Source organism: Pelodiscus sinensis, chromosome 5, assembly GCF_049634645.1.
Source record: "Pelodiscus sinensis isolate JC-2024 chromosome 5, ASM4963464v1, whole genome shotgun sequence".
In the NCBI taxonomy this organism is placed as follows: Eukaryota; Metazoa; Chordata; order Testudines; family Trionychidae; genus Pelodiscus; species Pelodiscus sinensis.
Genome location: NC_134715.1, coordinates 23,109,046 through 23,129,399, shown reverse-complemented (window position 1 = coordinate 23,129,399; position 20,354 = coordinate 23,109,046). Strand labels below are relative to the sequence as shown.

Here is a 20,354-nt window from a genome sequence, read left to right as displayed (position 1 = left end):
TAGTCTGCAGAAGCGAAGAGTGCGGGGGGGGGGGGGGGATTTCATAAGCAGCCTTCAACTTCCTGAAGGGAGCTTCCAAAGAGGATGGAGAGAGGCTGTTCTCAGTAGTGACAGATGGTAGAACAAGGAGCAATGGTCTCAAGTTGTGGTGGGAGAGGTCCAGGTTGGATATTAGGAAAAACTAGGAGGGTGGTGAAGCACTGGAATGGGTTACCTAGGGAAGTAGTGGAGTCTCCATCCCTAGAGGTGTTTAATTCTCGGCTTGACAAAGCCCTGGCTGGGTTGATTTAGTTGGGATTGGTCCTGCTTAGAGCAGGGGGCTAGACTTGATGACCTCCTGAGGTCTCTTCCAGCTCTATGGTTCTATGATTCTATTTTAAATATGTATTTTTTTAAAGAAGAAAGATGAGTGTCATAAAATGGGGTTTCAGGAACACATTGGGGATTAAGAAAATTTATTTTTGTAAAACCAAGGGAAATAAACCCCAGGAACAGTGCAGTCTAAAAAGAGCAGCATGCATGAGCATAAATTTAAAAAAAAACCACATATATCAAACAACATTGATCAAAAGAGCACACAGAAGTTTCTTTCTGCAGCTGTATAATGTAAGCATTCCACTTCGTGCTGTGACCATGGGCCTGGCTGCATACTGCACCTCTGCAGGTCAGGGCTTTAACTGTCTGTAAACATTTTCTAGAGATAGGTGTAAACTAGTAGCCTTTGGCAACAAGGCTGCAGCAATACCCGCCTGTCTAAAAGTCAGCCTGAGTGAATGCTGTTTGTTGGCCTTTTTGCAGACAAAATGCTTCTACCCTCCCAACGAGGGGCTTTCGCTTTGGCTGCAGGAGCTCAAAGCGGCGTTCACATTTGCGCTTGCCATGGCACAAGACTTTGTTGTACGTTAGGGGGAGCCAGGCACCTATGAACCACAAAACTTGTGCTGACTCTCTTAGCACAACGGTTTGTTTCTTCCTTCTTGGGGGCTGCTTGGAACGGTTGGGCTTCCAACCTATGCCGAGGTAATGTCAAAAGCTCCTACCTTATAGGAATGTGCTACAGGTAGCACTTTCTTATTGGTACAATCCTAAAGAAGTGCTACTGTATGAAACAGCTGCTAGCGGCAGCACAATTCTACATGCAGCAGTTCTGAACATTTCTGTGTCAAAAACAGCAGCTCCCTGTAGGATTGTGCTCCTGGGAGGCAGTTTCTGATTTGCAGAAATAAGAAATTGTTACTATAAGAAACTCCTACTGGAAGTATCACTTTCATCTTTGCTGAACTCCAGTCTTCCATCGAACATCATTTTGGAAATACGGATTTAAAAACAATGTAGGAGTCCACCAACAATTGTTTACAAAGGATTACTCTAAATCAGTGTTTTCTCAACCTTTTTTGTAAAGTACCCCTTTACTTAAAAAAGTATAAGTCCCCCCCTTTTAAAAAAAATTAGAAGTACCCCCAATACCTACAGTTTTCAGACACACCATTTTTTTCTACCATTGCAACACATTTGTTAAACAACTTAATCCTAGCCGGAAAGCAGATGAAGGGCAATGGCTGCAAGAAAACTGCTGAGCATGCGCAGTGCGTCTGCGCGTGCTCAGAAACTAGCAGGAAGTAGCCCAATCTCTCAAGTAAGCAGCCGCGCTAGGTTACCCGCGTGCGCTGTTAACGGCTCTGCGCAAGGGTCAGCCACGTCACTGGCCCCTGCGCCACAGGTGTCCGTGACAAAGCGGCTCGGGGGGAGAGTCCCTCTACGGCGGCCAGGTCTGTGCAGCTCCCCAGCCCAGGACCGCGTGCCAGGCCGTTGCTCTGGGTGCGCGCACGTGCCCCTCTGGCGACATATTCCACGCCAGCGCGTCCTGAGCCGCCGCAGCTCCTGCCCCGTCCGCAGAAGACGAAAGGGCGGTGGCGCGGGGCGATGACGTCAGGCGAGCGACACGGTTCCGGTTATCGCATTGCCTGAGGCGCCGCGCTGCAGTGGAAGGGTTGGTATCTTGGCGGCCGTTAGCACCTCTGCAGCCGCGCGCCGGTAAGTGCCGTGGCCCCGGCCACTTTGAGAGCCGCCCGGGGAGCAGGGCGCCCCGGTGTCCTGGGCTGTGGCAGCGAGTGCGCGGCGTCAGCGCCATGGGCATCCCGGAGAGCATGGGGGGGACGGGTTTCCCCGACATCGCACGTCAGCCCCGGGATCTGCCTACGCCCGCGGCCGGGGTGTGAGAGCAGAGAGGGGGCGAACAGCGACTGTCAGCAGTGGAGTTGCGGAGCTCGGCAGCGCCTGTCCTGGCGCGCTCCCTCGCCCCGGGGCTTTGCTGCGTCGGCACCGGGGCTCGGGGCTGTGTAGGCTTAAATCCCGAACAGCTGGGGGCGCTGGCCCCCCGCCACAGGAGCGCTGTCTAGTGAGCCTTATGACAATGCATTTTCCAGAAGCAGGCGTCGGGGTTTCCTCATTTTGGGGGAACCCGCAGTAAATACGCTGCCCAAACAGCAACGAGCTGTATTTAACAGCAACCAAACATCGGAGCTACGTTTTCAGGATGCTGTTCTCCTGATATTTTTTTTCCCTCCTGCCCGTGGATTTGAGGCTCACAGTAAAAGTCCTTTTATCCAGTACTCCCCCAGTTGGCAAGGTCAGTGAACTGGCATTTCTCATCTGCACCAAAAGTCTGTAATGTGGTGCGGAGCAAGAGGAGAAAGAGATATGGGAGGGGTTGCAAGGCACACTCTGGGAAGGAGTTTGTGTCCAGGAGGAGGCTTAGAGCGGTGGGAGGAGCTCAGGATGCCTTATGGAGGGGGGGATATTTTGGTGGCTTCTGCACATGGCTCCCTATTCCTACTGTCGCTGGCAGAGGCATGGCCTAAGTGGTTGGTTCAATGTGCATGCTTCCACCATACCTAATTCCCACCTGCTGACTTTGTGCCTCTCTGCCCATTGACTGGGAAAGGCCAACAGTGGGAGCTGCAGCAGAACCATTGGCCAAACCTGTGCCAGGAACAGCAGGAACAAGGGATCTGCTTGTGGAGGCCTCTAGAAGTGAGCATTTTACCATTGTCATGTAGCACCCCTTGCCCTTCCTGTGCCTCAACGCCTTCCCAGATCCAAATTCCCCCCTCTTCCCCAGAGCCCATGCCCTGCAGCTCCTCTCTCACTTCTGTCCCTCCCACACACATTCCAATCCCTTCTTCTTAATTAGCATTATCAGTTTACCAGTGGGGCCTCCTGCATGTATGATAAAAGGTCTTTTTGCTATATTTTGAACAAGTATTGAATATTCCCATTATATTTGTTACTATTTGCTCTAGTACAGTTGCCATAGAGACACAGACGAAGGCTTAGAATGGGGTAAAAGGCTGTCTAAAACCCCAAGAATAGTCAAACAGGTTTAAAGTAATACTTGTCTGAATGAGTATTGTGGCATTTCTGTATTAGTCTGTCTTATGTTTCTTGCAGAAGCAGCCTTCAGGCAGGGTAAAAAAAGCCTTGCTTTTTATGAAATACCCATTCTACAGATTCAAACTTATTTAGACAAGATTCTGTGAAGCCATTGGAAAGCAAATGTCATCAGAAATGCCAACAGAAAACCCATTATCCGCAGAGGTTCCTGGGGTGGAAGAAAAGATTAACTCAAATGACAGTCAAGTCAAGAAAGGGGAGCCTGCATCAGATAAAGCAGAGAGTGTTGGAGTTATGTCAAAAAGGCAAATGAAGAAACTAATGAAACAGAAACAATGGGAAGAGCAAAGAGATTTACGCAGGTGTGAGTTGAGTCTCCTATGTTGCTGATTCCAATCCAATATTTAATTTTAGTCATTATGTATGTGAACAGAAACTTTTTGCATAGCAAAAAATAATTAGTGTTGTTTAAAATGTGGAATGAGAGACACATTCTGGGCTTCAGTGTCAGAGCACCAAGAAGAACTTATTTTAGATGAATGTCCTTGTCAGTGATCTGTGCAACTGTTTCTCAGCAAGTGGAGGATGTCAGAATGGCAGTCCTGCAAATACTTAGCCCCTAATTGACAAAATGGTTATTTCTGAGCAATGAGATGCATTATTTCTAGTTTCTGAATTGTCTGAATGTACTGCCCCCATATCAGTAGCAGCCTCTGTAGCCTAAAGACTGAGGCCAGAACCAGAAAGTAGAGATGGTTGCCTCATGGATGATACAGGATGCTATAGGTTTTATCGCTATTCAACAGACAGACAATGAGCCTTGGGTTGCTCCTGAATTTGTCTTCATTGCTATGCTATTCCCCAAGAAACTGGAGCATTCTCTCACTCTTATTTGAACTTTTCAATAAAGTATGTTTATTTCCTAACATATGGAACATCATTCTAACAATTTGCATATGGCTGGCAATGCTAATTTTTAATTTTATAATCTATTAGGCAGAAACGAAAAGAGAAACGCCAGAAAAGAAAACTGGAGCGTCAGTATCAATTGGAATCTAACAACGAAGGGAGCGCCAGGAAGCGTATGCGTATGGATGTTGTTCCTAGTACCCTTCGTCTTATTATAGACTGCAGTTTTGACAACTTGATGGTATTAAAGGTAAATGAAACTATGTTGTTAGAAGCAGATTCTTCTTTGAAGTAAGAATAGATGAAAATGAAATAATCTGTCTTGGTGCATGAGGGAGAGCTTGTATACTAGATTCTTAAATTTGTCAAATTTCAAAATCTTACCTCCATATAAACTTGCCAGAAATAGCAGTTATCTTCTTGGAGATTTGTTCTTGTTAATTGACTTAATCCCAGAATAGAAAATGGAACCTTGTTCCTGGTATCGGTCACTAAGTTTTGAGAATTTTTTATGCTCAAAACTTCTTTCTTCTCCTGCAGCCTCTCTTCTGTTCCAGGTATGTTGAGGCCATAGCAGAGTTAGAGTACATGGGATACAGCATGTTCAGTATTACGGTGGTACTCAGTATTGTTTCAGTCACACCAGAGCTTTTATAGTTTTTATAAAATCTCAGGCTGGATGAAGTTGAGCCAGCTTTTGGTTAATAAAGAGTGATTTTGATGGTTAGGGGATTGTAACAGTACTCCAAGGAAGTGTTTGCACTATTTGTGAGCCAGATACATCTTAGTTTTACTGTACTTGTATGACTAGCAGCAAAAGCATTTTTTTTTCCATCTATGTCAAGCTAGAAGAGTTTGCCCTTTTTCTTTTTGGTGCAAGCCTTTCCACCATCATCTATGTTTTCATTTGTATTATTCTAGCACTTGGAAGCTCTCATCATGGACCAGGATCCTATGATGATAGGCTTTGTACAAGTACAGACCACAAAGGCTGTTCACATCTCAAATGTCCCAATACCAACACTTTAATAGATAAACACGCTCATCCTTCCAGTCCTTATCAGTGACATTCAGTTCACCAAATGAAGGAAGGAAAAGCCCCAGGTAAAGATGGACTGACAATCAAAACGAGACCTGGAGCCAAGATCTCTAGGAAAGCCTTGTTCAGAGGTACAGCAGTTACTTGAAAATGCAGAAGATACCATCCAGCTGGGAAGGAGTCCAACAACATTCTGCTATACAAGAGGGGCGATCGTGAAGATCTTAAGAACTGTTGTCCAATATGCCTGCTCTCACATGTCTACAAGATGTTCACCAACATAACAGATCAACTCTCACAGAGTCTAGATGAGCAGTAGCTGAAATAGCAGCAGGTTTTTGAAGGAATTTCAGCACAATGAACCATATTTTTGTTCCAAATCTAGTATTGGAATGCTCAAAGAAATTTTGTATTGCCTTCATTATCTGTAAAAAAGCAGTTTAGAGGTCAGTGCAGCATTGGAAGCTCTTAAAGAGTAGAGCATCAACACAAATTATATCAAATTATTAAAGGAACCAAATTCTGACTGCACTACAGATATAACTTTATTTGATACCACCCACTGCATTTCAGTTAAGAAAGGTGTGAAACAAGGAAACATGGTTTCACTGAAACTCTTCACAGATTACCTCAAAATGGTATTGAGACAGATGACTTGAAAGGGTGGAATCTGAACAGAGAGCAGTTAAATCAGATTCAAGGACAATATTGAGTGAATCACCAAAATACCATCAAAATATTGAAAATGCTGTGAGAAGTCAAAATATAAAGCCACGCTGGATTGAAAATCACTCCAAAATGAAATGTATGTAGTCTTATGCCTTGCCAAAAGCCCAAATAACACTCAAGGGAGAACAAATAGAAGCAGTTGAGCACTTTTTTCCAAGAAATTAACATGTACCATGAACAGAACAGTGAACACTCACACAGAAAGAAAGCAGATTGGTGTGCATTTAATTCTATCATGGATATCCACAAAGGAAAAATTAACAAGGCAACATGCAGGCAGTCTCTTCAACTCAACTATACAGTCATCAATATTGTGCGGCAGGAAAACATAGGTTCTGGCGAAAACAGAGGAGCAGCAGCTGTCTGCCACTGAGAGGCTATGTCTACACTACAAGGTTTTTGCGCAAAAAACAGTGGAGCGTCCACACCTCAAGTGCATTCTTTTGACAGTAAATCGAAAGAACAGAGGACTTTTGCCGGTAAAGTTAGTCCTCTCCCCATGAGGAATAACTCCTTTTTGCGCTACACCTCTTGCGCAAAAAGACACTCAGGGGTTTCTTGTGCAAAAACCCCTCATCGGAAAAAGCACAGGTGCTTTGATGGCCATTCTGTGATTGGCCATCAGAGCTTTCTTGTGCAAGAGCGTTCATGAAGTGTGGACGCTCTCTTGTGCAAAAACACATTGCTTTAGTGATGCACTTTGAGGCCTGGACGCACTTTTGTGCAAGAAGTTTTTGCGCAAGAAATCTTCCGCAAAAGGCTTCTTGCACAAAAGCCCTGCAGTGTTCACAAAGCCAGAGTAATGGAAAGAAGAATTCTGGGAATTTTAATCTGCGACTGAGTCCCTAGTGAAGTATTCAGACAGCAAAGTAGGAGGTGGCTGTTCAGAGCAGGTATAGTAAAATGGAATAGGTGGACAAATTGCAAGGCTCACTAACGATGGACTGCAGCTGTCACAGTGGTAGCCACAGGCACTAGAACCACCACTTGGCTGGCCTCCAAAGAAATGGGAAGATTTTTATCCTGACAAGCCATGACTGCACATGAAAGAAGGAAGGCTAGGACAAGAGAAGAGTGGAAGACGTGTTGTGATTGAGCCCTTGTATTGATTGCTTCAAAGACTCATGGATAAGTGATTTAGGGACAGTGAGGGATTACAGGTGGAGGGTCTGGAGACTTTGTTTCATGGTCCAGTTGGTTAAGAGGGAGGCCATTGTGGGTTTGTTTTTGTTTTTCATTTGTCCTTGGCTGGATAGTCTAAACTAGGGATATGAAAGTGTAATCGCGTACAGGGGTTAACTGTGTGTGTGTGTGTGTGTGTGTGTGTGTGTGTGTGTGTGTGTGTATTTTTATAAACAAAAGATGCATGGTGGTGAAGTGTATGCTATTCCTGGAAGTAGTTTCACATACTGAGTTATAGATTGTGTATTTAGTCAGTAACTGACTTACAATCACATACACAAAGGCTGGGTCTACACTGGGCCACTTATTCCGGAAAATCAGCCGCTTTTCCGGAATAAGCTGTGAGCTGTCTACACTGGCCCTTGAATTTCCGGAAAAACTATTCTGCTCCCGCTTGGGCATAAGTCCTTATTCCGGAACACTGTTCTGGAAAAGGGCCAGTGTAGACAGTCCAGTAGTCTTTTCCGGAAAAAAGCCCCGATCGTGAAAATGGCGATCGAGGCTCTTTTCCGGAAAAGCGCGTCTACATTGGCCACAGATGCTTTTCCGGAAAAGCAGCCTGCCAATATAGACGCTCCTTTTCCGGAAAAACTGAAAACGGAATAGTATTCCATTTTGAGCATTTCCGGAAATTCATGCCAGTGTAGACACAGCCAAATTGTGACTATTTACATTGTTCTAACAGCGGTTAAATATGTAATTTATGGAAGATGCTTATGTTTGTGTATGCACGTAATTCCCTCACAGCTGCTCATTCTCCTTTTCTCTCGAAGGGTCTGATACTTTCCATTCAAGAATCTATTTTGCTGGTTAAAAGGTTCCTTTTTTTCCTCTCTAGCATCTGACTGACTCTTGGTAAAGCATTTTGTGATGATCTGTCTGAAGGACTGTATAAAAACAAATTGTGTTGTATACAGGATGTCAAGAAGCTCCACAAGCAAATTCAGAGATGTTACGCAGAAAACCGTAAAGCCTTACATCCTGTACAGGTATATTGCAACAAACTGTCCATATTTGTTAAGCACTGACCCTGATTAGTGATGTATAATTTAAGTAAAAAGAAATATCTTGGTTTGATCATATTTCTGTCATTCCTGTATCTTCCTGATAGAAAACACTGTTAAAAAACCTAACCTAGATAAAAGGTGTGCAAATGTTAATATAAGGCGGTAATGGGCAACCTAGGCTAGTGAGGGGGCCACATGAGTGGCCATCCTTCATCTCAATAGGCCACCAAGATAGTCTCCCACAATAGGATAGTTTTGCTAACTGCACTTGCGTACCTAGTATTTGTGGGACGTGCCAATTGAGCCATAGCAGCATTTGATTGGCTACAGAGGGAACACATAGCTCCAACAGTAAATGTTGTGTGCCATTAGCATGCACTTTACTTCACATGATCTTGCTTGACATGGGTGTCACTTTAATATTGAGGAAAAAAACTGAAAGAAACCAGTGGAATCTGGCAATCCTCTGCATGGGCAGTGGTAAACAAAATACTTCGCAGGCCACGCTTAAAACCCTGATGGGCCACAGGTTGCCCACCAATGATGTAAAGGCTGCCAGTCCAAAATAACCTTTAGATGTCCACTTTTCTTTCTGCAGCACATAAAACAGAAAATGCTTTGTCCTTTTAAACCTTTCACTATTCAAAAATATTCTTGATGTCGAATTGCTTTGTTAAATAATGAAAATGAGTTTTAGATAACACTTCAGACAAAAAGCTTGTGCAATAAAGCATATGTGGAGACAAATCAGTATCTTGAATTTAGATACTATTTACTTTTTCCCCCTTTGTCTCCCTCTAAGTTTTATTTGACCAGCCATGGAGGCCAGCTGAAGGACAACATGAATGAAAATGACAAAGGATGGGTCAACTGGAAGGTAATGACAACTAGTTAAGTGATTCCGTGACTTGGAAATTTCCCAGGAAAAATATTATCTTAATATTCATTTAGAGAGTTCTACAGTTCTTTGGCTTGTATCTTTTTCCAAATATTATATTTTATCAAGATATTAAAGTCATGTGTATTTAGCTCATCATTATTTGAGTTTTGAGTGAATTTAGCATTCACAAGAGTAACTGCCCTGGCTTGAAACCAGCTTTGTTATATGAAGATATTTTTTCAGTTAATATTGCTGTTGCATCTCTATTCTGACATGTAATGCTCCAACTTCTTGATTCTTACCATTCATGGTCTTTTATCTCAGATCATATTGACTAATTGTGAAGCTATATACATCTATTATGCTTTAATCTAGTCTAGATTCTGGGTTTCTAGAGATGAAACGCTAGTGAACCAATCCATACTATCTTGCCTGGCTCCAGAAACTGACGCCAATGCTGTCAAGAGTGGCACATTCAGTATCTTTGTAACTCTTTTTCTTTAATAACATTCCCACATTATTTTAATTGTTTGCCTAAGGAAGCATTATCTAGGAGGAGTTCAGAGTTCTTTACTCAACTCTGTGAAATATTGTGATCTTGAGCAAATCTCTTTGGGTACTGTGCATTAAAATGCCTGCAGCTCATCTATGTCAGATGGCTAGCGCTCATAATGCAGGGCTATAAAGTGATTCTAAATTAACATATGTATATCTGCCTTACCTATAGGCTTACCATTCCCTGATGGTAATCTAGGTGGGCCTAACTTCTTCAGATACCCTCATTGAGTGTCTGTCTAATCTGTTGGGTTTGGTTTACCCATACAATTACTCCCTGTCTTGAGGGTGATTCTTTTTAATCCCTGTAATAGTTCTGTGCATGGTCTCGTCCTGTCCTGTCCTTCTTTCTTAACTCTTAAGTATTAGCAGAGAATTGGAATGTCTTGAGCCATTGTTTTTCTTGCTTGATTTTTCTTACCGCACTTATTAAATAAATATGTTCATACAATAACTTGGTCACAAACTGTAGTCATAAATTACAGAGCAGTTCCATCACACAAGTCCTGGTTACTGCTTTTTAAAAGCTGTAGCATAGATACTTAGAAAGCATGTGGGACAAAATTGTACTTGACTTGGCATGCCCAGTATGGACACGCTACTCCATTGTTACTTCTGCTGGTGATTAGCTTGGCCAAGTTATTCAATAGTATGTGTAACGTCTGAACTTCTTTATCTCAAAGGATATACGTATTTCATCAGAGCATTATAATGAGCTTATGAAGAAGGAAGACCTTGTGTATCTTACATCAGATTCCCCTGATGTGCTTAATGAACTAGATGAGACTAAAGCCTATATAATTGGAGGTCTGGTGGATCACAATCACCACAAGGTAAAAAATACTGCATTTTTTAATGCTGCTCTTTCAGCATCTGATTCAGTATTATTACTAAACACATGGAAATCAGCAAAAACAGATACTTATTGATTGTCTTCATACAGTAAACCTCTTAAAAACCAAAAACGTGTGTTGAAGGTGGTGGCACATAGTGAGTTTTTGCTGATTTTCTTTTTAAAATATGTATTTTGATTTTACCTTTGATCTACTATATATTTGAGAGTTTGTGCAACTGTCTGTCTGTGAGTCAGCTTGTTCAAAAACTCCTCCTAAATGGTCAGAGATACAACTGCCAAACTTGCTATGCAGCGTCTTCTTATCCTACCTTTAAAGCAAGGTCAGGGTTTGTTGTCAGGAAAACAGTATGAGCCTGGAATCTGAATGTTTCTCATAAGGGACAGGTCTGTTAGCAGCCACAGTTATACTGCAGAATGACCACGGGGTGGTGGCCGCAACTGTAAAACAGTGGCTGCCTTAGGAAGGGGCTCTGAATGTTGCCAGCCACAGGTAAGGTTCCTGTGCTGGTGCTGACCATGGTTGCCCCCACTACCATGCTGGACCCCATGCCCCACAGCTGGAACCTAAACCCCAACCTGACCCTTTGCCCCTGCACCGGACAAGGTGGGGAGCCGAGTTAGCCAGTGTGGCCTCCACTGCCCTGGGTAACATCCACTGCCAGCTGGCTAGGGTGGCTGCCCCAAGGAACTGCCACCACCGACCAGCCAGCGCAGCCTCCATGGGTGGCACTGAGGCGCTCCCCCAAATCTCCCAGCCTCTTGCACTGACCACCTTGCTCCGACTCCTCCACTCTCCTAGTTGGAGACTCCAAATCCTCCCAACTCCCTGCTTTGACTCCCACACACCCAACCCCCTCTTCCCCCCCCCCCACCTTCCAGTAGAGATGTTTAAAATCATGTAAAAATTTAACTATAACTGCTAAAAATCTTAGCAGTTACATGTGCTGAGGGCTCTGTGATATAACTTATATACTGCAGAGCCACAGTGTGGGGTGATGTCCAGCTCCCCGGAAGCCGGATAGTACAGATCCGCAGTGAAGCCAGCTTTCCAGGGAGCCAGTGTGTAACCATAATGGAAACCTATGAGCTCATGCTTATCAGTTAACCATTTTAAATGGTTACACTTTTACATCCCTATCTCCCAGCCCCCTGCCCAGATTCCTGCACTCCCCCCGCCCCCCCACCTGCTACCCTGCACTCTTGCAAGGATCTGAACCAATGCCAGGTAAATCCATAAGCATGGATCAGTATAGATTTAATTTTATGTTTATACCCACTGAAGAACAGATTTTCTGAAAGTAATATCTGGTCTGTGTGTATGCAGTTGTGTACTTGAACAGAATTGTCATGATTATACATGCAGTGAATCTTGGACATCCATCTCTAATAACTTGGTTTATCATATTGACCTAATCATGTAACACTATTGCCTCTGGGTTTGAGTTCCATGCCTGGACTTGGAGTTATATGCCTTACAATTGGTGTGTCAGTGACACTGCTGCTGAAAGGGTTAGAGCACTATTAATTCTTGTCTTTGGATAGCACATTGAACAGGTCAAAGGGAATTAGTTCAATAGTTGTTCATGTGCCATTAATAAAATCTGGGATAAATTCACAGTAATGCAGGTGGAACCATTGTCAAAGACTGAGATCTAAATGGGGGGGGATCTCTTTGCCTGTAGAATTTAGTAACTGCAGTACCAATTTCTCACTTTTATCATAAACTTTAAAGTAATCTTGGAATTAAAAAAAAAGCACTACTGTGTAGCTTCTCTTAAATAAAAATAAACAAACAGCTCAGGTAACTTGTGTCGTCCAACTGTTTGTTAAAAAAGATTCAAGTATGAATAATTAATATTAATTCTTGCCGTGTTCAACGCAAACACTATCTTAAAACAGACTGTACTTCACACTTTGTCATGAGTTGCAACAATATGATACTGCTTGCACAACCCTTGTCTGAAAACATTAGTTATTCCTTTTATTTTTCCAATTAGTAGAAGAAAGCTTGTTGTATTGTACAGTCTGATCAGAAATTATGATTCTTAGTTAACTTTTTTTTTTTTGCGGGGGCCGGGGTGTCTTTGCTGCAGGGGCTTACTTATAAAAAAGCAGTAGAACAGGGAATTGGTCATGCGCAACTTCCTCTTGGAAATTTTGTGAAAATGAATAGCCGGAAAGTATTGGCAGTTAATCACGGTAAGTCATGAATTTTCATAATGAAATTGTTGCAGAATGTGTTAGCAATAAAGTACATTAGAGCATAAAGATTGAATTATTTTGTTATGTTTTAGGGTCTTTTGTGGCTAGCTGGTTTTGGGGTGGAGGTAGGGATATGGTTTAATATAAACAATTTTTTTTCCCAAGTGTACCAGCGTGACTTAAGAACTGAAGTCTCATTGTGCTGTCTCGTGGTTCTTTTGAAAATCCTACCCACATGGGGTTAAATTTTCTTCTTGAAAATGCTCAAAGGAACAGAATGTTGGAATTTACCCACAAATTTTTATTCACTTTTAAAATATAAATGCAAGAGATGAAAAACTGATCCTGTTGCACAGTTTGTTGTGCATTAATTATGTGGTAGATAGCAAGTTGAATAAACTGTGCAACTAGTAACCATGTTCTGTTTTCTCTCCCCAGTTCACTTGCACTGGTTTTTAGCAAGAACCTAGAATGTACGTACTTAATTTTTTTTGATAGGTTGAAGGTATGCAACCACCTTCTGCATATTTTTTTAAAGCTCTTTGTCTTTCAATTTTGACACCTGGGACCTTTCAGTGGTTAGTTAGCCATATTACATATGCTTATATTTAAATCTAATGCTCAACTTTTTTTAAAAAATGGTTTTTACTATTTTATGTGTATTTTACTCCATTTTAATTTATTTTTACCTTATCTTTATTGAAAATGTCCAAGTTTGGTTTTATTGTTACATTGTTGTGACCGTCTCCTTGCTGCTAAAAATACTTATTCTCTTAGATATTATCAAATATTGATGTATGCAGTAGCATGCTGATCAAGTCTCAGAATAGTAGATGCACATCAAAAATTTAGCAGAGAATCAGCTTTGACTCCAAAGGCACTAGTTAATGATAAAGCTTAAGTACTATACAGGTTGAATCTCTTTAATCCAGGACTCCCTGGTCTGATAACATCCCTTGTCCGGCAGGACCATGAGTGTTCCAGGACCAGAGAGTCCTGGTGGAGGGCTGGCAACTGGTCTCCCCACTGCTGGGCTGCCTGGCACACCGCAACTGGGCAGCCAGGCACAATGCAGCAGGGCTTCCTGGCGGGCCAGGAGCCTAGGACTCTGTAGCAGGACTGCCCAGCATAGCAGGGAAGGAGGTGGGGGGACTAGCTAGGCAGCAAGGCTGGTGGCAAGGGGGAGCCCAGCAGGCGTCTGGTGGCTGGTCCAGGACTGAGGGGGAGCTGGTAGCAGGGGAGCCAGATATGACCTCCCCTGGCCTGGTAAAATCCCTTATCCGGGACCAGACAGGTCCTGATGGTGCCAGACCAGGAAGGTCCAACCTGTATTAACAAAACCCATATATTGCAAACATTTCACGCATCCACACAGCTATAGTTTTAAATATTGTATCACAAGGTAGAGAACAGAGTTTCTCACATTATCCATTTAAAACTGCAAAATATTACCTGGGGCCATCTTAATAGCTCTCTTGCTATGGTCGTATACTGACCAATAGTATAATTTTTGGAAGTTATCTTCTAGGCTGGAAGTCAGATCACAGCTCCATTCCTGACTCATCTGCTGATTCACTATGTGTTCTTGGGCAACTCTCTTTAACTCTTTGTAACTATCTGTATAATGGGATTTTTTATGTTTAACTGCCATTGTAAAGCATTTTGATATCAATAATTAAAAGGCAATAAGGTGTAAGGTACTGATATTAAAATCCTACTTTAATGCGTTCTGCTTGCTGAGGATTTTAGGCATAAAAGACACAATAATAAATGGTACCCTACATTTTAAATTTTCTAGCTCAGTCCCTTGCACCTATTGCAATCATAATATTATATGGCCCAATTTCAGTACTTGCATGCAAAACACAAATTGACATGAATAAGGATAACAGAATTGGGCCACCCCTATTATATATCTGTATATATAATGTAAGGGATATTTTCATGTAACTTTACTATAAATATATAATTGCATTTATTTTGCTGTGTGTGTTGGCACAGTGAAACACCTTTTTGGTTCTGACTCTGCTGCTTTTGGGAATTATGTACCACAACAAGTACAGAATTTGAAATAGGAAATGTACAGTACCAGGAGCCTACAGATAAGATGATCATACTATATGGGCACTCTTGTTACTGTCTCAGAAGGACATGGGGATGGATAATCCATAATATAAACATTTTAGTTTGGTTGTCATTCTCCCAAGCGTTTTAATTAAATAGTACCACATGGTGGTGCAAGATGGGCAAGAACATTGGGGTATAAGTAGATCTCATGGAGTATTTAGGGTATTCTAGCTTTCCATGCCCAATTCTATGTCTTAAACATCTGAAATTACACTTACTTGGTTTAGGATTTTAAAAAAGCTAGGGGGTTGTACTCTCTGCTCGCTGCACTCACCAACCCCCCTCTCGTTAGGAGTAGGCAACCCTGGCTCTCCCCCATGGACCACCGGGGAGGGCTGCAGCTGTGCCACCCCAGGTCCCTTCTTCCTCCCTTTTCCCCCTCCTGCCATCCCTGGCCCTCTTCTCCCTTCCTTCCCCTCCCACCAGCCCAAGCCCTTTCTCTTTCCCAGCCCTAACCCCTGGCGCCCCTCCCCCCCACAACTCTCTCTCTCACACTCTCTCTCACACACACACACATGCGCGTGTGCGCCACAGCGTGCGCCAAGCCTGGATCTAGCCCCGGCAGCCAGGGAGACGCAGGGGTACCTTCCATCTCTGTGTGAGGCCCAGGTAGTACTTTGTGTACGTGGCACTGCAACCTGCTGAGGAAAGCAGCCGTGTGGGGGGCCACTGTCCTGACTTTTCCCCCATGCAGTCCCACCTGCACTGCTCACTGTCCCAGCCCTGCCTGCAGAGCCCAGGGCCTCCTGTCCGCTCTCTGGAAGGGAGCAGACAGGTTGGTGTGGCAGCTCCCCCGAGCGTCTTGTGGGCACTCTGGCAGCTGCAGTAAGTCTCTGTGGGGGCAGCCAGACTTAGGGCAGTCAGGCACTGCACTCCAGCTCCCCAAGCACTTGGAGGTGGGGGGAGCCCCCAAGAGCCTGCTGCTGGCACATAAGCCTGGCTGGGAGCTCCGCTCCTAGCACCAGTCCCTAGGCTACTGTCACAAGCATTGTACTCTTCCTCCTCACCCCCCCCCCGGGGCTGTCACAGCTGCAATGTGGGGTCTGCTGGCTACTGTGCCATGTTTCTTGGTGTTGAAAGCCCTTTGGGGTGGGAGTAGAGGAAGGGTTTGGCTTAAAATAGCAATCCCAAGGTTGGGCTCGGGCTGGGATTGGGGGGGAGGGAGGGAGGCAGGTGGGACACAGTGTGACGTAATGATGTCACTCTGTCGTCCCTCAGGAAAAACTTTTTTCTAATGTATAGAGAGATTATTATCTCTTGGGATCTCAGATGGCATATCTAAAATCCCATACCAGGCATAGCCAAAATTATATGGGTAAGTAACTGTTTCCTTCAGTTAAACCCAACATCCATCCTATGGCTAGTACTTTATAATATTGGAAAATGTTTTAAATTTCTTGCCACCTCTGAATTCTGGCTGCTGATTGGGAGAGTGGTCTCGATACAAGACTGAGCTAGGATTTGTTGGCTTGGCTACTGGGCCCCTCTTCAGCATTAGGCAGATAAGTTAAGCAACTTTCTTCCGTTTCTCCATATATAAAATGTAGATGTTTGCTTACCTGATTTGAATGATCACTGTGAGGATTTACTGTTTGTAAAGCACTAAGCCGATCAAGCCTAAATTAATTACAAAATACTGTGACAAAACAGATCACATTTAGGACCTATATTATCTTGTATCTTTTTATTTTAAAACAGAAATTACTAAATTAGTGTGGCAATGCTGTGGTGTTCCCATTTTTCTAGTGTCTAGAGTGCAGTGGGCAGAGAAAAAGATGATGGATGTTTTTGGGTAATTATCTTTTCAACATTCTTTAGCCTGGTAAAAGGAAGCAAGTATATTTTTTTGCCTGGGTTGGGCGTATTTCCATGATTCTCTAAATTTTCAAAGCATACTTCTTTGGGGGCAGCAAGCAAGTTCATACAAGAACTAACTGCTGCAGCCATACTGCGTTTTCTGTTTAATCCAGAGGGGTTGGTTTATTTTGTGTTGAAAGAAGAGGTAAGATCCTTTCAAAAGTTGGTTTACAGTTTTAAATGTGTTTTCTTTAAGATCTAGCCTCTACTCCTGTCATAAATTCAGTTATTTCACTATTGAAGGTATGATGGTCTCTCTTGGTTGCAGTGTTTGAGATAATCCTTTCTTACCTGGAGAAGAGAGACTGGAAGGAAGCATTTTTCAGTGTCTTGCCACCACGGAAAGGGGCCAGTCCCCTGGGCGAAGCCAATGACTCTTCCAAATGTGAGCTGCATGAAAAGGAAGCTGGTGAAGATAACTCGGACAGCGACTAGAATACCGTGGAAGTGGGCAGAAATAAAAAGTGTATGCAGTGCAAGGGATAGAAATGAGACCTGAATTAGATGAAACCTCTGAGAACAATCTAATTCACCAGTGGAATTTAATTGTTTAGGTGGCTACACATAGCACCATTTTGTACAAAAGCGGTAAAGATTAATATTTTTACCTTGAAAATGCTTTTTATAAACTGATGGCAAATGCAGAACTTATTTTGTTATGGAAGCTAATATTTATTTTCCTTTTAAATATTGTATTTGATACATTCAGAGCAGATTTATTTTCCCGAAGCTTATGATGAAAGCTAATAGTTAATGTGTTCAGCATTGTCCTTGTTTGGTATATGGACAGTGTATATGTTAGTGTATGTATATGGGCCTTTGATATTTTATTATTCTTTCTACCCACCCCCATTCTATGTTATTTTTTTAAAAGCAGCAAATATCAAAGGCTTAATGAATCTAAAAGTACCTTCCAGCATTGCCTGTTGCAAGTGGATAGAACTACTCACTATCATTGATTGGTTTGTTTTTTCTTAAGCAAAGCATGGTCTACAGTCTCTGAAAAAACTGTTAGGAGCCAGGAACTCTGCTTTGAGTCTGTGTTGGGCACTTTAAACATATTAAAAAAAAAACAAACAGTCAGAGCAGACCTGACTATCGTGAATATCCTACTTCTCTGACAAGATTGTGAGTGTTTCTGCTTAAAAAAAAGTTACTCTTCTGGTGTCTTGAATTGAAGCTCTCAGTTGTAATTTAATTTTTCAATAGCCATTTTGGTAGTCCTGAAGGGGGCCAGAAAGAGAGCCCTGGAGGCAGAAGGTCCCCTTTCAGACCTAGGAGGCCATTCTCCATCCCTTTCTGTGAGGACTAACCAGATGGGAGCCAATTATAGTAGAGTTTTTTTGGGATGTGGGCAAGTGTCAACCAAGAGCAAGGCTGCAATCATCAGTAGACTCCCAAAGAGCATTTGGATGATAGCAGCTTCTTTTGACCTTGGCTGGTTTTGAACAGGTGATATAGATGTGAGTGGGTCTGTATCCAGATTCAGTCCTCACTCAACTGTTACCGCTTTCAAACTGGGAAGTGAACTGGAATATGTGTAGATGTATATGTGGCATATAGTTTCAGTTGGCAAGAAGCAAATTAGACCTGTTCAGTGTGATCATTTTTATGGTTTGTTTTTTAGTATAAACTAATTTCAGGAGCTCATTTGGCAGCTGTCTGGTAAACAACAGTGAAGATTCATCTGCCGTAAGTCTTGGACAACACTTTGTTGCTCAAATAAAATACTGTGGTAGCTGTATTGTGTAAATTTGCCACAGAGAGATGTGTTAAACTTTGTCTATGAACCTGGAGAAACTTTTGGAAAATAGCATTGTCTTGTTTCATTTGAAGATCCAAAGAAATGTAGAGCTTGAACAAAGTAAAGCACATGCCATCACCAGTTTCCTCTATTAATAAACAAATGTGTAAATGAGCAAAAGTACAAAGTGTAGAATTTACAACTGAGGTATTGCATATTGCTGTGTACAGTATTCATTAAATCTGATATAAGCATTTGAAGTTTCAGTAAGGTTCTGTTATGTCTAATGTGTCTTGTTTTCTTCTCAGACTTGAGCACATTAAAATTAAATACCACAAATTATTTATGTGGAATTCCACAACTCTAAAAAGTAGTTCTACCTTGTTGTATTGACCAGAGCTAATTTCTGTATATGGCAGTTGTTTGTTTTAGTTTGTTCTTGAACAGCAAAATATATTCGCTTGTCCTTTCACATATTAAACAAGAATTCTTTTTTTTTAACACAGAGATGCTCTATAATGGATACTGTCAAATTATTTTCTGAAAGTAATTTTGAAATATGTTCATGTCTTTGTTTTACCATATTGCACGCTATTTAAAACAATTTCACTCTTATATATTCTTCTCTGTTGTATATTAGCCACTCTCATTTGGCTTGTGCCTTAAGTTTTTGGTTTATCTTTTTTAAAAAAATGTACACTAACATATCACTGTCAAATGCACTGATCTGACAGTGGTTATTAAGTGTTCATCATTACCATTTTTAAATGAGTTGCATAATGTAAAAATCAGTGCTCTGCAAGTAGGAGGCTCTTGATCAATAAACATTCTGCACTTCTGTTATGGGCAAAGTGATTCGCTGTGGAGAGATGGGACTCATTGCAAATATAAGTCAATGGGAAATTTTAATTTTTTAGGACAGTTTTTCAGTGTGGTTTACAGTTTTAAGGTAAAAGCCAAATAAGAGTGACTTTGATTTCTTCCTCTGTCTCCCTTTGCACTTTGGGGCAAAGATATCTTGGATTTGTTTCTTTTCCAAGGCTAAGTGTATTGTTGATGATAAACCATAAGCAATGTTAATTGGCCTGTGCAATCCTGATGCTTCTCTGAAGCAACATCGAAAGTGATTGCAAAAGGTAATCTTTTTTTTTTTTTCTCCAGCTATTTGGGTGTGGTTTATCACAGGGATCTGTATCTCCTACATTCATTTTGACATCAAGTATAACTTTAATTTACTGTTTATAGTCACTCAGTAGTATTCAACATTATTCCTACTTACTTGTTATTGTCTTAGCTGCTTTCTTCTTAACTGCTTATAGAAATTACTTGGTACTTCTGCACAGCTCTGTGCTCACTTCTTTTTTTATGAAGAGTGTAGCTCTTGCCTGTATTTAGTAAAGACAGTAAAGGGTATATAAGTCATAACTACTTGTGTTTATTGTGCATTGCAAAGATTGTACCTTTAATAAATGAGCCAAGTCTCCAATAACATGGGAATAGCTTCCAAGAGCAATGGAGTATAAATACTCTGAGGAATATTAGATTGCAACCTGAGCACTTCCTGAAGTGTTTAAAATGTTTGACATTGGATGTATGAGTGTTTAAAACTCATGTAGTATCTGAACCTTTTCAGTCACAGCAGACGGGATCTTGAATACTGCAGACTCAGCTGTTAATGTCAGGGACAGTCATGCCATTTTATTATAGTAGGATGAAATGTGACTACCTCACAAGAATAGTCTTATGGGAGTCTCCATCATTGCTATATATTGTCTTTTTGTAAGGAAGTCAAGTAACTAAAAGGGCAAGTGCTCAAGGGCATTGCGTGAAAGGGGAAACTGTAAGTCACACAGTTTCTTTAGCTTAATAAAAAC

At 42.0% G+C, this 20,354-nt stretch overlaps 1 protein-coding gene across 2 annotated transcripts; it reads left to right on the top strand.

Annotated features, from left to right (window-relative positions):
- The first annotated feature begins 104 nt into the window (after positions 1-104).
- Positions 105-18,746, top strand: TRMT10A (tRNA methyltransferase 10A). Of its 2 annotated transcripts, XM_006133779.4 has the most exons (8): positions 105-2,034; positions 3,451-3,755; positions 4,390-4,552; positions 8,170-8,241; positions 9,062-9,136; positions 10,378-10,527; positions 12,644-12,749; positions 17,005-18,746. In XM_006133779.4, exons 2-8 carry the CDS (start codon positions 3,556-3,558, stop codon positions 17,169-17,171), a joined length of 933 nt encoding a protein of 310 aa, XP_006133841.2. In that variant the 5' UTR covers positions 105-2,034; positions 3,451-3,555; the 3' UTR covers positions 17,172-18,746. The 2 variants fall into 2 exon arrangements, with proteins under 2 accessions (XP_006133841.2, XP_075785770.1); XM_075929655.1 differs by lacking the exon at positions 105-2,034 and having other exon boundaries at positions 3,430-3,755.
- The last annotated feature ends 1,608 nt before the right edge of the window (positions 18,747-20,354 follow it).

Excerpts from the sequence above, each read along its gene's own strand:
- TRMT10A (XM_006133779.4), top strand. The coding sequence starts at position 3,556 with ATGTCATCAGAAATGCCAACAGAAAACCCATTATCCGCAGAGGTTCCT. Across the intron at positions 3,756-4,389 it reads GAGCAAAGAGATTTACGCAG|GCAGAAACGAAAAGAGAAAC; the intron begins GTGTGAGTTGAG and ends ATAATCTATTAG. Across the intron at positions 9,137-10,377 it reads AAGGATGGGTCAACTGGAAG|GATATACGTATTTCATCAGA; the intron begins GTAATGACAACT and ends TTTATCTCAAAG.